A 14,447-nucleotide genomic window follows, 5' to 3' on the forward strand; every position below is an offset into this window, starting at 1 on the left:
CGAATATTGCCGTGCGAAAAGCGAAAATCGCCACATCCATGTGAACACTGCCTTTGATGATGCTACCACTGACACTGCCCGATGAATGATAAAATTCCCATGTTTAAAGTGAATACTGCCATGTAACCGGTTAACATCGCCAAATGTGACCCTGCAAAGTGAATGGTGAAACTGCTCAATCAATGCTGACACGGCCAAGACAAATGTGAACACTGCCCAATCCATGACAGCATGCCCAAGTCGCCAGCGACAGCTGCCACATGTGTGGTGGGTTGATGCATGGGGGTGCTCGTAGCAGGCGAGAAGGGGCGCCGTGGTGGCAATGTTATCTCCCTCTTCTGGTAAGCAAGAGGTCGTGGGCTCGATCATGACCCTGATGATGCCTGTTGTATATTTGAGGTTTGCATGTTCTCCCCGTGGTCACGAGGATTTTTTTCTGGGTTCTCCGGTTTTCCCCTCCACATTTAGAATCAACGTGCGTTTAGAGGATTTGTCTGCTATAAATATCCACGTGATGATAAGCCACTTTGTTGAGCTATCACTTGTGATAGCCAGGTCGCTTCTGAAAAAGAGATAATAGCTGAGCAGACTTTACCTGGTCAAATAAAGACAATTTATAGTTTTAGTTTAGTGGATGGGTGAGTGGGTGGGAAAGTGAGGGTGGGTAGGTGAGTATGTGGGTATATGCGTGGGTAAGGTGGGTGGTTGGGTGAGGTGAGTGGCTGGGTGAGTGCGTGGGTGAATAAGTGGGTAGGTGAATGAGTGGGTGGGTGAATGAGTGGGTGGGTGAATGAGTGGGTGGGTGAATGAGTGGATGAGTAGCTGGGTGAGTGAGTGGGTGGGTGGGTGGCTGAGTTCGTGGGTGGCAGGTTTAGTGGCTGGGTGGGTGGGTGAGTATGGATGAGTGAGTGGGTGGATGAATGAGTTAGTGGGTGGGTGGCAGGGTCAGTGGGTGGATGAGTGTATGTGTAATGAGTGACTTCTACGAAACGTCGTTTCGAGGGCACTTCTTTATTCTCACACTGGGCACAACACAGGCCAACACTGGTTCTTCCTCTCACCGAATATAACTCTCGGCAATAACACCTCTACTGGCTACATGCACAGCCGATGACTCGGCGAGGTCCTCTCGCCCTCGTCTCCGCCGCTGGCTGGCGGTGTAACGATGACGGCGATGGAACTCATGCAGGAGATCTTCCACGTTGCCGGACGACGGAAAGAGATGCCGGTGAACAGCGGCACAGCCAGGACCCCACGAGCCCCGAGCTCCGGGTGCGCTCCCCCTTATATCCCCCCAGGCGTGGCTAAGCCCCGCCTCCGGCCACGCCCTCTCGTGAAACCTTCGAGCAGGTTCCTGGAGCATCTCGGCTAACCCCACCTGTTACCTTTGCCCCAGATACGCCTCCTTCCCTGATTGGCTGTTACCTCTGTGCCCGTACCCGTGAATCCCTTCCCAGACCAGCAGGTGTCACATTGTCATGTCAGCAGGTGTAACGCTGTCATTACATCTGGATGAGTGAGTGGCTGAGCGAGTATTGTTTAGTTCAGGCACCGTTTTAGCGCCGTGGCCCCGCCGCGCTTGCCGGGGCTGTCGCCGACGGCACCTGACGGCGCCGCTGCTGGAGACGTTGCTGGCGCATCGTCGCGCTCGTCGTCCCCCAGCTCCACGCGCTCCCCGTCGAGCAGGCGGCGCACGGCGGCGTCGGCCAGCCGCTCCATGAGCACGTGCGTCTCGGCCACGTTGAGGAACATTGAGAAGTTGTGCTGCACGTGCCGCGTCGCCAGCACGACGGCCTCCGGGAATGGGGCAGAGCCTTTCTTCTCCAGACGCACCACGTCCACCCACGGGATCGCAAGCTTGGCTGTGGCGCAGATACAAACACGCGCCGAGGGGGCAATGTCAACGGCCTTGATCCACCGGGGAAGGTTTTAAGAGTGCGATCGGAGCCGGAAATCGCCGATGGCAACGGTTGCCGCAGCATTTGCGATCTTTAAATGCCGAATTGCCCAATTATCTAAGTAACTCTGATCAGTTTCGCCCTCGTGGGAAGTTGGATCACACACACGAGGTCACATGACTGCCTGACGTCAGACCCTGTTTAGCTATGAAATGGCGACCTCAAGTCAGTGGTGTGATGGGTCATGGTGGGCCATAGTGGGCCATGGTGGGCCTCTGAGAAAATTAATTTGAGCCAAAGACTAATGTCCAATCTGTTGACCAATAACTTTTAAGCCACACTTTCGAACGAAGTCCTCTCTGCATTGGCAAGAAAGAACTCTGTCACTCAATTCTATTGGCCTCCAATTGCCATGGCCGCTTATGGTTAATGTGTCGCTGGTGACATTTGCCATCAAAGATTGCTTGAAAATTGCCAGGAGTGAATCATGGCCTGAACAATGCGCAGCAGTTCAGAGTAAAACCCGATTCTTCCTCTTCTGAAACACACATCGATTCTTGTACCTGAGAATCAAATACTGAGTACTTTGGCACATTACAAGAAAATTACATTCTAATGTCACAATTAGGTTAACGGTGCCAGCAGAATTATAGTGATGAGAAAAAGGAAGCCTTGTCGTGGCGCTCATCTCCTTTGTGACCTGAAGCCAACAGTGGAAATTTCACATTCCCCATGAATGACCAGAATCTCCACATGACAACCATTGTTGATTTCCCACCAAGTGGTACTCGTTTATTAACGACGGAGGAACTAAGGCAAGATGGGGTAATGATGACGAACACTCCAATCACCGCTCCACGTGGGCCAGCGTTGAAACAATAATTGATAGAATAAGCACCAAGATTCACGTCCAAGTTTATTCATTAAACTAGGTGAGAACTCAAGAGACCAGGAATGTCTAATTTGCTAGTGACCTGGGGCATAAGCCTGCCAGTAGAGGGCGATTTTTGCGACGTTCAATCCCAATAAAGTAATTTTCAAGTTTGGAAAATTTGGGACGCTGACACACAATGGCCTCCTCTTGCAAATGATGTCAAGGGATATTTAAACGTCCACTGTGGGAGCGGACGGCGCACAGTATTATCACGGCTATTACACCCGCAGTAATAACCAAAGCAGCCTGCTCGGCTCCAACCAACAAGCCTCTGCAACGAGCGGCGACCGTGTGCCCCTCCCCGGGCACGAGGGCCGGCATCGCTAGGCCCTCTCTCCGCCAAAGCCCCACCTTCCTTGCCGAGCAGCACGGAGTAGAAGCAGGCGTGGTTGACGCTGAGGTAGAGCCAGCCCTGGCGCGGCACGCGTCCCTTCCAGTAGCTGCACGACACGGCGGCTACGAGCAGCTCGGTGCTGGGCGCCGCAAAGAACTTGCGGAAGCGGACGAGCGCCTCCCCGCGCGTGCGCTCGGCACCGTCTCCCTCGCCCTTCATCTCCTCCGCAATTATCCCCTGTCGGCCAACACTGTTGTGTGTGCGGGGGGCGCACAGATTGGCGAGGAACAAAGCGAAGCCAGATTTAATTTGAATGTAAGGCTACGGTAAATGCAGCCTCATGGCTGGGCATGGCCACGTTAAAGGTTTGTCAACTACAAAATTGTCTCCTTGGTTATATCAGTTAAGTAGGACTGCCGGGTAATATCTTCATGATGTGCCGAGTAGATATAAAAATCGCTCATTAAACATTTTTTTTTTTTACTCAATACAGCTTATTCCAGCTCTGAAAAAAATAACAAATTACTATTGACTTGCGGCAATGACACTGAATAGAGATCCCCTGGGGGTGAATAAACGAGGCCTTCCAAAGTGACTTCAGAAGAAGTAATGTGACGTCATCTTCCGCGACCATGTTCTGACACAGGGTGGGTGCGCTGCTAGCTGAGAGAACTCCAAATTGAAATATATTCATCCCATGTATAACTGTGACCACTCACGTAGTAGGAAACAAATAACCGCCACACCCCTGATCACTCACTCGCGCAAATCCACACGCACGCCACCACACACCTTTATTTTCCCAAGGACAAAGTCGGTGATGTCCCCGTCGCTCTCAAACACGGGCAGGATGTGCAGCAGGTTGACCTCCAGCCACTGCCAGTGCTCTTCTACCTCCTCCTTGCTCGTGCCTGCGCTCACATGCACGCCGCCACGCGCCGCTGTCGTCACCCTCTCAAGGCCACATGACAGAACGAAAAGCGAATCCCCTGTGTGTGCGTGCGTGCGTGAGTGTGCCTGTGACAATGTATGCGCGCAGAGGGCGAGCGGTCGTGCAGTGGTTCGTGCACTGCGCTGCGAACCCTACAAACCGAGTTTGATTCCCGCTCACGGCCAACACCAGTTATGATTATCTGAAGTGATTCTGGGCCTACCCTAGGTCGACTTAGCCTCAAATGAATACCTGGTGCGGTGTGTAAACATCTCCACTGGGGAGAAAAAGGTAGCCGAGCGTGGTTGTGGCCAGCCACCCCCTTGTGTGCTGTGCCGGCCTTTATAGGTGCTCGCTAACAGCACTTGTCCCAACAGTCTCTTAAGGCTATACGGGGGGATCTGTCTATGCGTGCATGTGGGGGGGGGGGGGGGGGAGCAGTAGTGCAATGGTTAGCACGCTGTGCTCCGAAACCGCCCACCAAAGTTCAATTCCCGCTCACAGCCAACACCAGTGACGATTATCTGTACTGGTCCTGGCCCTCACCGAGGTTAAACTCAGCCTCAAATTGAGTACCTGGTGCAGTATGTAAACATCGCCACTAGGGAGACGAAGGCGACCGGGCGTGGTGCTGGCCACCCACCCCGTCGAGTGGCGTGCCGGCCTTCATTCAGCGTTCACAAACAGCATTTCCCCCAAAAAGTGTGTCTTCCCTATACAGGGGATCTTTGTCGTTGTGTGCACGCAAATGAAAATAGCAACCATTTGTATTTCTCCTTGGCCTTCCTCTTTGTCAATTCGACCTGAAGTGAGTACCCGGTGCATTGTGTGAACATCACAATGGAATTTGTTTTTGTCTATCCGTCTGTTTCTCTGTCTGTCGACGCAACTTGCCAAGGATTTGGCTCGCAAACCATGGGGTTTACGTTCAAAAAGTAGCCAGGTACCACGCCGTAAGCCCCGTGGTGAGCCAGCGCTATTCCGTTTTCCCATCCGTCAACTTGAAAGTAGTTATAAACAATCGAGTGCTATTTTTAAATCCTTTATATTAAGTTCACTTGCTTGCTTGCTTGCGCGCTTACGACCGTGCAAATCTTTCGGTCGTTTTTTAACCCACTTCCCGTGATCCAATCGAGCTGACATTTTGCACACATACTCGTTGTGCGTGACAATTTATTATCGTGAAAAAAAATTCCTAAATTTTACACTTTTTAGGTATTTTTTTTTTATATTTAATTACCAATTGCTTAATGGTGGCAGGCAATCATCTGACCCATAGGTGGCAGCCATCTCAAGCCAGAGGACGAGAGGACTCTAGCCGTCCGTTTCAAAGACCAATGTGGGCTGGGTTGTGGCCCATTGAACGCGCATATAAAGGATTTATAGTGAAAAACTTTGTTTTTACGGGTTAATTTTTTCATTGCTTAATTATTTCCTCAAGCCGCTCCGCAAGCGACACTGCACGCATTTGCGCATGCGCGAAACGCTGACGGGGGTTGCCCTAGCAACGCACACATGCCATCGGTGGAGGTGAGGGGGGAATTCTCATTTGCGTTAAAAAATGTAAACAAAAATACACAAAACGCTGAGGTAAAATCTTCACAGTGTGATGTCATCTTCTCCCCCCCCCCCATCCCAATGCGTGCAGTTACTACTGTAGAGGTGTAATTGCGCATGGCTACGAATGTTGAGGTGTGATTATGCATGGCCACGGATGGCCAACAAACACAAGGGGCGGGGTTACGGCCGTACACAAGGGTGGCGCTCGCACCGACGTCCGCATGTATATCCCCCACGGGCCCCCCCTCGGGGGCGAGTCCTATAAAAGGTGATGAGCTCGAGGGCTCGAGGTCGGGACTCAGCTTTAACCAGAGAAGAACGAAGACCTGCTAGTATAGGCCCCGGAGCTCCCCTGGCTCGCTGTCCTTCTAAGGGCCGACCAGGGCAAGCCGGTGGCGTGGCCCCGAGAGCCCAGACGAAGCTGGTCTGGTGACTCAGGGAGCCGGGATCCCAGCTTAACCAAGCTGGGACAGATAGCCTCCCCTAGTCCCGTAGTGGAGGAGTTGGTATAGGTTAGAGGGGTTAGCTGTCGAGAAATCCCTGTAGCCAAGTGACCTGTAATGACTGTGTTGGTGTAATAAATAAGTGTGCCTCCGATCCTGTCGTCAAGCCTCCATATATACTTACTACACTACTATAGAGTCGGTAGATGCTACTACTATAGGCCGTAGATATTACTGCAGAGTGGGCGAGGGATCGTGGGTGGGAGGGGGTAGCAACCCAGCCCCAGCCTGCCAAGGTGCCACCTCGGCAGGCTGGGCAATCTAGGCGAGGCCGGGGGCTCTGCACGGGACTAGGCCTCACCACGGCAATGTTAAGTACTATTTTCTTGGTTCTTTCGCTAAACTCCCGTAGATAGAAAACTAATATTAAAAAAATCTGTTTGGAAATATTAAAATAATAATGTGTAATAATGTGTGTGTCTAAGTCCTTGTGTTCGTGTGAGTCGATGTGCGTATGTAAGTCGATGTGTCTGTGTGTGTGAGTAGATGTGTGTGTGTGAGAATCCATATGCGTGTGTGAGTAGATATGCGTGTCAGTCGATGTGTGTGTGTGCGAGTCGATTTGTGTGTGCAACTCCATGCGTGTGTGTCTAAAGTCGATGTCTGTGTGTGCGAGTCCATGTGTGTGTGTGTCTTTTTCGCCTGGGCAACGCCGGGTACTTCCCGCTAGTGTAATATATATGTATACACACAGGTATCCCTAAATTTATGAAAGGGATGCGTTCTTCGAAAATCACATGTAAAAGGAAATTACATTATTGGAAAGGCTTTTCCCATTAGTTTTATAGAATCTGAATCGAATGTTTATTTATCCTGGAGAAATCCAATCAGCTACAAAGATCTGTTTCACAGATGTCCAGGAGGGGCGGATTAGAAAGTAATTCGGGATGTGTTTCGGACAGACATTCCAACTGTACTCCGAACCTAAAATATACATCTATGCCACTTTTCACAAGACAATTTTTTTAAAATAACATTAATATTAAAAAAGATTGAATGATTAATTTTAAACAAAAATTCTTACATTTTCAGGGAAATCACCAAAAGATCTGCTGCATGTTGGAATGACTGGCAAGGCGATGTGGAGGCGGCGTTACTGTTGCACTGCAGGGACACAATGACGCTGTCGTGGATGGATGCCGCAGCCTCCCGGGCGGCTCTGGTTTCATCTCATGGCTGGTGCCGAGTTTAAATTTCGCGAACGCAAAAATTCTCTTTCGTTAATCGGAAAGTGTCCATAATTTGTCAATCGCATTTATGCGACATTTCGTCAACCTAACGTTCATAAAAATCGGGGTTGCGCTCGTATATAAAATTAATATGTATAATTTAATCTAGAAATGTGTAAAAATTATATTTTGGATTCATCTGTAACACTGAAACTCATTTGGCAACACACCTTCTTATAAAGTCCCCATTAATGTCCCATGCGTAAACACGGCAGGAAATGACATCCATGCATTGCACGCAGGAAAGGAGAGTCCTTCAAGAGCCAAGGCTATTCAAATTCAAATGTATTCGTCTATTTCATTATTTTCAATACAATGGCCACAATCAAGTCATGATCATGCAGGGTCTGTTCCACCTTTGAGATTGTGTTCGTACCTTCTGCGTATTTGTGCGATTGTCTTTTGGAAAATTTATATTACAAATTTGCCTTGATTGCATACAGATGGCAAAGTTAATTCCCATGTAAAAAAAAATCATAATTTAACTCAATTGTTTCTCATTTTGAATATTTATAAATTTCTATGCGCTATCAGTCCGCATTGTAATGCTAAATATTGTCAAATATTTCGCAGTCTAAAAGGAGCAAGTGACATTGACAATTGAGTCAACACAAAATATTAAAAAGTATATCGTATTTAATAATTCTCCAATCAGATAAACCCAGATCTCCCTTAAAAAGAGGATTGTGTTCTCAATTGGGTCTTGTCTGGTTTTAAAGTAATCTATTTATTACCAAGCCAAACACTTGGTGTTTATCTGTGGTTATAAATTTGTCTGGTGCAGATCAATGCAAACCAATTCGTAGACAATTATTTGCTTGTATAGTGCGTGCCTCCGAGGCCAAGCGCTACTAACCCTTTACGACACAACTCATCCCCATTTTTTCCTCCCACCGTTCGGAATGACCCCACACCTATCTACTCCCACTGCAAAGGGCACCTTCACAGCGCCTTTTTCAGAGTGGAGCTGAGCAGCTTGCAGCTCTGTGGAGCAACCTTGCAAAGGAAACAATCCCAGGAGTGCTCGCTGCTTGACAAACAAGAAACGCCGCTTTCTGCCGCTGTGATTGTCAAGATACCGAAGCAAAGGCATGCAGCTGCTGTGGGGACACTGTTTCGTGTGCATTTCAGATCGCTTCGATTCAACCCGAGGATCGAGCCCAGTGGAGCCAGAGTTTTACCACGTTCCGGTCGGAATCAAAAAGTCGTGGGTGCAATTCCCAGTTGACTCAGCCCATCATCTCTCCGCGGTCAAAAAAACAAGTAACGCTTTGTGAGAAGTAAACAGCAGTTGTCCTATTGAGAGACTGGCTGCTGCACAATAATCATAAATTTCCAAGCAGTGGCACATGGCCACGAGTAGAAATGAGAAGTTCTCCATTGCAAATTTGCACACAGGGAGACGTCCCAGATTGTGGTGTGTTACTGAAGGCAACGAAACGTATAGGGTAACAGAATAAAACAGAGGCACCAGCAGCAAGATCCGTGCTTCACGTTTCCATGTGGTTTTTACCATTAACGGCTAAAGTATACAGATCAACGCTGATGGATTTTTTTTTCTGCCGATTGCAACTACATGGGCGTGAAAATTCAATTGCAATTTGCCACGATCGATGTGTGCAATTAGTGCCGTGTTTAGCGCATTCGTTTCAGGAATCGATGCCTCTGACAAATGTTTCGGTGCTTGCCCGTCCACCGTGAACCAACGCAGTATTCCACAGAGCCCTCTATTCATTGATTCTGTACATAAAAAAAAACAATAATTGCAAAGCTGGTGATATTTTTCCTTCAGAATCTTATCCATGAAAATAAATGTACTTATTAAAATAATACATGAAATCCTAAGATCGATGTGTAATGCAAGACCATAAAAAATAGCTCAACCAGCCAGTGAGATCGTGTTCACTGTACGTAACAAATGGAAGAGTCAAAATGGAATAACAGATAAGTGTTGTGCGTGTGTATATTGCACAGGTGCAGTGTATAGTTTTGGCCCCACATGACACAATGTATGTGAAATGAGGCCAAATGAAAAATATCGAATTACCCACCTTGAACCCACTGACCCTAAACTCATTTGACTGTTGGCACTGCGATGGGACTGCATAATACACTAGAGCGAGCTCAACGCACGTCAAATCATCGGCAACGTAATGCGAGACTTTAATTTACGCCGGGATATTCAAATGAAAACAAAGCAAAATGAATACATATATTTCGCTAATAAATATCTCGCACGGGAACACGAGACACAATGCTCTAGTAATGCAAAACATGTCAGCGATCCTGATACTCCTGTTCACATTAGCAGATGGCATACTGGAATGGTAAAGCCCTCACAGCACATTTATACCAGGGTGGGGGAAATTCTATTCAATTGCAATTTGCCAGGATTTGAATTCCCCCTCCCCCATCCTGCTGTCCTTGGCCTCAGAGGTGAGAGTGGCAAACAAGACAAAGATCCCACGTATAGCCTTCACAGACTCTTGGGGCAAGTGCTGTTCGCGAGCACCTATGAAGGCCGGAACGGCACACGTGGGGGGGAGGACAGCACCACGCCTAATCGCCTGTCTCCCCAGTGCCGATGATTACACACCGCACCAGGTACTCATTTGAGGTCGAGTCGACCTAGGTGACACACAGGACCGGTTAAAATAATTGTCCCTGGTGTTGAGCGCGAGCGGGAATTGAACTCGTGTTGCCAGGTTCATAGCGCGGCGCACTAACTGCTGCACTACCTGCACCGCCAATAAGCACGGTTAGCTACGTAGGGTGCGAAAGAAGTTCCACATACAGATTATAGATACAACATACAGGCAAGTCAAAATGACGTTGGTCCACACAAGAGGGTTGGGGGCGCACCACAATTGGTGGTCCAGAGCCAGTGGTAGAAATTCCGCCTTCTCATGTCGAGGATGACCCCTGTAGATTTCTCACCAATTAAGTCTTAATTCTACCATCTGGGAAGGATAAAGGATGGAGTTAATCCCTTGACAGGGGTTTAAACTCATAACTCTGATCGGAATGGAGTGCTCTGTCTGGGTTTTGGTGAATTATAACTTAAATAATGGCAAAGCACGGTTTCCTGAACATTTTAACACTTAACATTCAAGGCCTTTTAAACCATTAGAACCCTTGCTAACGAATAACCCAATGAGATCGAATTACATTACCAAAAGTGAGCCTTACCCATTGTCTACTAAAAATACAAGCTGCTTTAAATTTATTGGAAAGAATAGAACATATGGTTGGGCAAACCTACATGGTTACACAGTCCCACCGCATTCTAAACTTTTGGCGCCATCTGGTCCAACACCATGTGAGACTAGGCTCTAAGAAAAGCTGTCTCGGGTGTGGACCAATCGATTTCAAGGACAGTGCATTCACTATCAGAGTTGTATTTTTGTTTGCATTTTGACCGCAAGTGTTGTGGTTAATGCAAACATGATCCTTTGTATAAACGTGTCAGTTTTGTTGCCAGTTAAAAGGGTAAACACTTATTACTATTTTTATTTTACCAGGTAAGGCCCACTGAGCCATACAGCTCTTTTTCATCAGCGACCTGGCCACAAATGATAGCTCAACATCGTGGCTTATCGCGTATACATTTATAACAGTCAAAATTTTCTAAACGCATGTTGATTCTAAATGTAGAGGGAAAAACCGGAGGACCTGGAGAAAAATCTGCATGACCACGGGGAGAACATGCGAACTCCAAATATACAGCAGGCATGAGCGTCGAGATCGAACCCACGACCTCCTGTAGACCAGGTGAGGAAGGTAACATCTCGCCACAACGGTGCTCTATTTTCCATTGTTCATGCTCTAAGGACAGTCCTCAAGATCAAGTGCTGACTGTGTAACAGTTACATAATCTAACTGAAGGAAGATGGTGATGATGTAATGTTGTGGTAACGATGGGATGGATGTGCTTTTGGAAAATCAACGTTCCGATGTGCCTACAAAAAGAGTTCAATCAGTGCACATTACCCACGATGACATATGGATCAATAACATGCACATTGACAGGGAAAAAGGATCAAAATATGAAAAGTACCAAAAGAAACATGGAGAGATGCATGTTTGGAAGTACACCGACTGACAGAGGGACAGATGGAACAGGGAATACATTACAGACATAATATTGACGGCAAAGGAAAATAAGTGGGTTTGAGCAGGACCAGAATGGATGATGGTCGATGGATGAGACTGGTGACAGAATGGCAGTCGATAGAGAGATCATTCCCGGGAGGGAGAATGCTGCAGAGGAGGAGTGATGAGATGAGCTGCGTGTGGGAGGCAGACAGATTGTGGCATCTCATGACTCTAAGGAATGGCGAAGGCATGGGGAAGCCTTCATCCAGCTGTGGATACACTATTGATGATAATGATGATCATGTACATCATACAACTCTTCCCCAGTAACTGCAATGACCGTATGTGTCAGTCCGCTCCAGTTCTGGTCAATTCATTTGAAGTTTTCGTGACTGCAAGGATTCAAAACTCTTTGGTTTTTTCAGTAAAGTCACGTAGGTAAAAAATTCAAATAAATTAAATCACGACGTTTCGGGCGCAACACATGTGTCCTTCTTCAGGTGGGGACAACTTAGCGAAAGCACAACCGCTTAAGTGTGTGACACATTGGTTCGTTTCTGGTGAATGGGCTGTTTTTTATCTTATGCACACCAGTGGCCTCGTAACTACTCATCTTTTGCGAGGTTCAAATCTCATCTCAGAGACTTGATAGCCCGTGAACACTATTTCCATAGATGCAAAGATCCTATTACATTGGGAGTGGATTGAGTGAGTATTAATTAGATATTTTTTTAAAGTTACTTTAAATGGATGTTTTGTAATTAACGTAAACAAAACTATTGAATTACTCTCAATAAAGCTGCCTTAAGCACCTGTTAAGTGAGTGGCACTGTGGCTAGAGCGCTCAACATCCAATCGGATGATTGCGAAGTCACTTCCTGGTCAATGGTGGACTCCGCTTATCATCCCCCATGGGTCAATAAAACAAGTACTAATCAGTGGAAAGTCGACTGTGGTTATCCTACGGGTCGAGCTGGCTTCGGCTAACTAAATGTTGAATTTTCATCACTGGATCAGGGCTGCCAATAGTGCTGGGAATAGTCCATGCTTGCGGTTTGAGCTCACTTTGGACTATAAAATTAAAACAGAGTTTCTCTTGTAATGGCTGGAAATAAAACCTTGCTTCAAGTCTGCCAAACAGCCCACTTGTCGGTACCACTTTAGGTGGTATAACTTACACCATTCCAATTTCTTAATGTGGTCAACAACAGGGAATACATTTTGCTGCCATTTCCACACACGTCTCGTGCATCAGCGCCCGTCGTCCTTTCTGACAATGGGTCCTGACCGTGCCCCACTTCATTTCCTAACAGTCAACAGTAGTACAGCAGAGTCGACGTCTCTTCCTCTCTGGCCTCCCTATGCGCCGTGAACAATTAACATTGCCCAAAACATCACCTTTGACTTTTAATGCAGCAGTATGGGTACTCCACTAAAGGAGTGCAATTTTTTCCCACCACATCTTCCCAGTCCATTGAGAGCATCGCAGCACACAGTGGTTCGTATGTATGTCCACCGTTCGTATGTATGTCCACCGTTCGTATGTATGTCCACCGTTCGTATGTATGTCCACCGTACGTATGTATGTCCACCGTACGTATGTATGTCCACCGTACGTAGCCAACCGTGGTAAATCGGAGGTGCAGTTCGACATAATTCTGTTAGGCAAAAAGGCGTCGAGCGGGAGGGCATTACCACGGCAAGATCCAGAAAGGGGATAACTCAGTGGCGGCGTGTGACGCTTTCCAAAACCACAACAAGCCTCCGAGCACGTGATACACCCAGCAACCGAATGCCAATGAATGGGAGCCTTTACCAGCAGCCAATGCTTGGCACATACAGTGGATTGCAACGATTTGCTTCATGCCGGGGGGTAGGCGGGAACCAATAGAGTCGATATTTGCAGTTGTCGAATTATTCCAATGAAGTTCTGATGAGACCCACAATTACAAGCATGGGCACAGTATATGTAGTGTGGTGTTGTTAAATGCAGAAAAGCATGCATACTTTATGAACGTCGGAAATGTGGTTTGACATGGGGAAGTATGTTTCCATGATATTTTCCATGTGACTAATATAAATTTAAATGTTGCTTTGGGGTCATATGATTGTTCTTTGAGTAAAGTGCAAATTCTGGGTTGTTAAAAACAACTTAATCATATACTAGAGAGCATTGGATTTGTTTTAATCATAGTATTTAGAGCCTGTATCCGCAACGGGAAAAAAAAGGACAACCATCCTTGCCACAGTGCCTACATAAACAGAAATAGCAGACTAACATTTTAAGTCATGCCATCCATTGGAGGTAATGCTGTTCGTTAGCCTCAGATTTGTTTCCACAGCCCTTTGTCAATCCACGACTACGCCATGACCAGTCCAGGTAATCGCCACCGATGTCAGCCGTGGCCAGAAATCGAATCCAGGTCAGCAAGTTTCGGACAAAGTGCGCTCACCACTTACCCATCACTTTCCACTCTATGTATTATATATAAACTTGTAAGATTTTTTTGCGAGAATTGTGGCCTTTATTTACGAGAGCCTCGTTGAGTCTCAAGAATCTTTTATTCGTATTCCTGCCAGGATATTTGTCCAATTCTTTACCGAGTATTTTGCGTGCCGAGACAAAACCGGCGGAGGCAAAAATAATAATTCACACGAGGGGATGACGACACTTGAAATTGATCACAGATAGGGCAGTAACAAAGTGGCTGTACTGACCACAAAGTAGACCTGCAGAGGCTGGGAGTCTGATTATTTATGGATCACCCACCATCCTCACCTCCAATAGGAAGAGGCCACCATTCCCAGCCAGCCAAGGTACAAGAACAATGGAAACGCTCAGGGATTACTCATCATCAACATTTACTCGGTAGCCGGATGCTAGACTGGGAGTGGGGTTAAGCCCCAGGTATGCGTTACAAACACAATAAAATGTTGCTAAAACTAAATTGGTGAGAATCTAC

At 47.1% G+C, this 14,447-nt stretch overlaps 1 protein-coding gene across 3 annotated transcripts in view; it reads right to left on the reverse strand.

Annotated features, from left to right (window-relative positions):
• LOC133349911 (TBC1 domain family member 9-like) overlaps window positions 1–14,447 on the reverse strand; it is a 52,237-nt gene that overhangs the window by 24,708 nt on the left and 13,082 nt on the right. For all 3 annotated transcript variants that reach the window (XM_061563777.1, XM_061563776.1, XM_061563774.1), the window contains 3 exons: window positions 3,959–4,077; window positions 3,184–3,403; window positions 1,553–1,862 (listed from right to left, as the gene is read on the reverse strand). In XM_061563777.1, coding sequence (XP_061419761.1) covers window positions 1,553–1,862; window positions 3,184–3,403; window positions 3,959–4,077 — 649 coding nt within the window. The remainder of the gene's footprint in view (window positions 1–1,552; window positions 1,863–3,183; window positions 3,404–3,958; window positions 4,078–14,447) is intronic.

The sequence above is a fragment of the Lethenteron reissneri genome, chromosome 32 (assembly GCF_015708825.2).
Source record: "Lethenteron reissneri isolate LAM-NWPU_2019-01 chromosome 32, ASM1570882v1, whole genome shotgun sequence".
NCBI classification, from domain to species: domain Eukaryota; kingdom Metazoa; phylum Chordata; class Hyperoartia; order Petromyzontiformes; family Petromyzontidae; genus Lethenteron; species Lethenteron reissneri.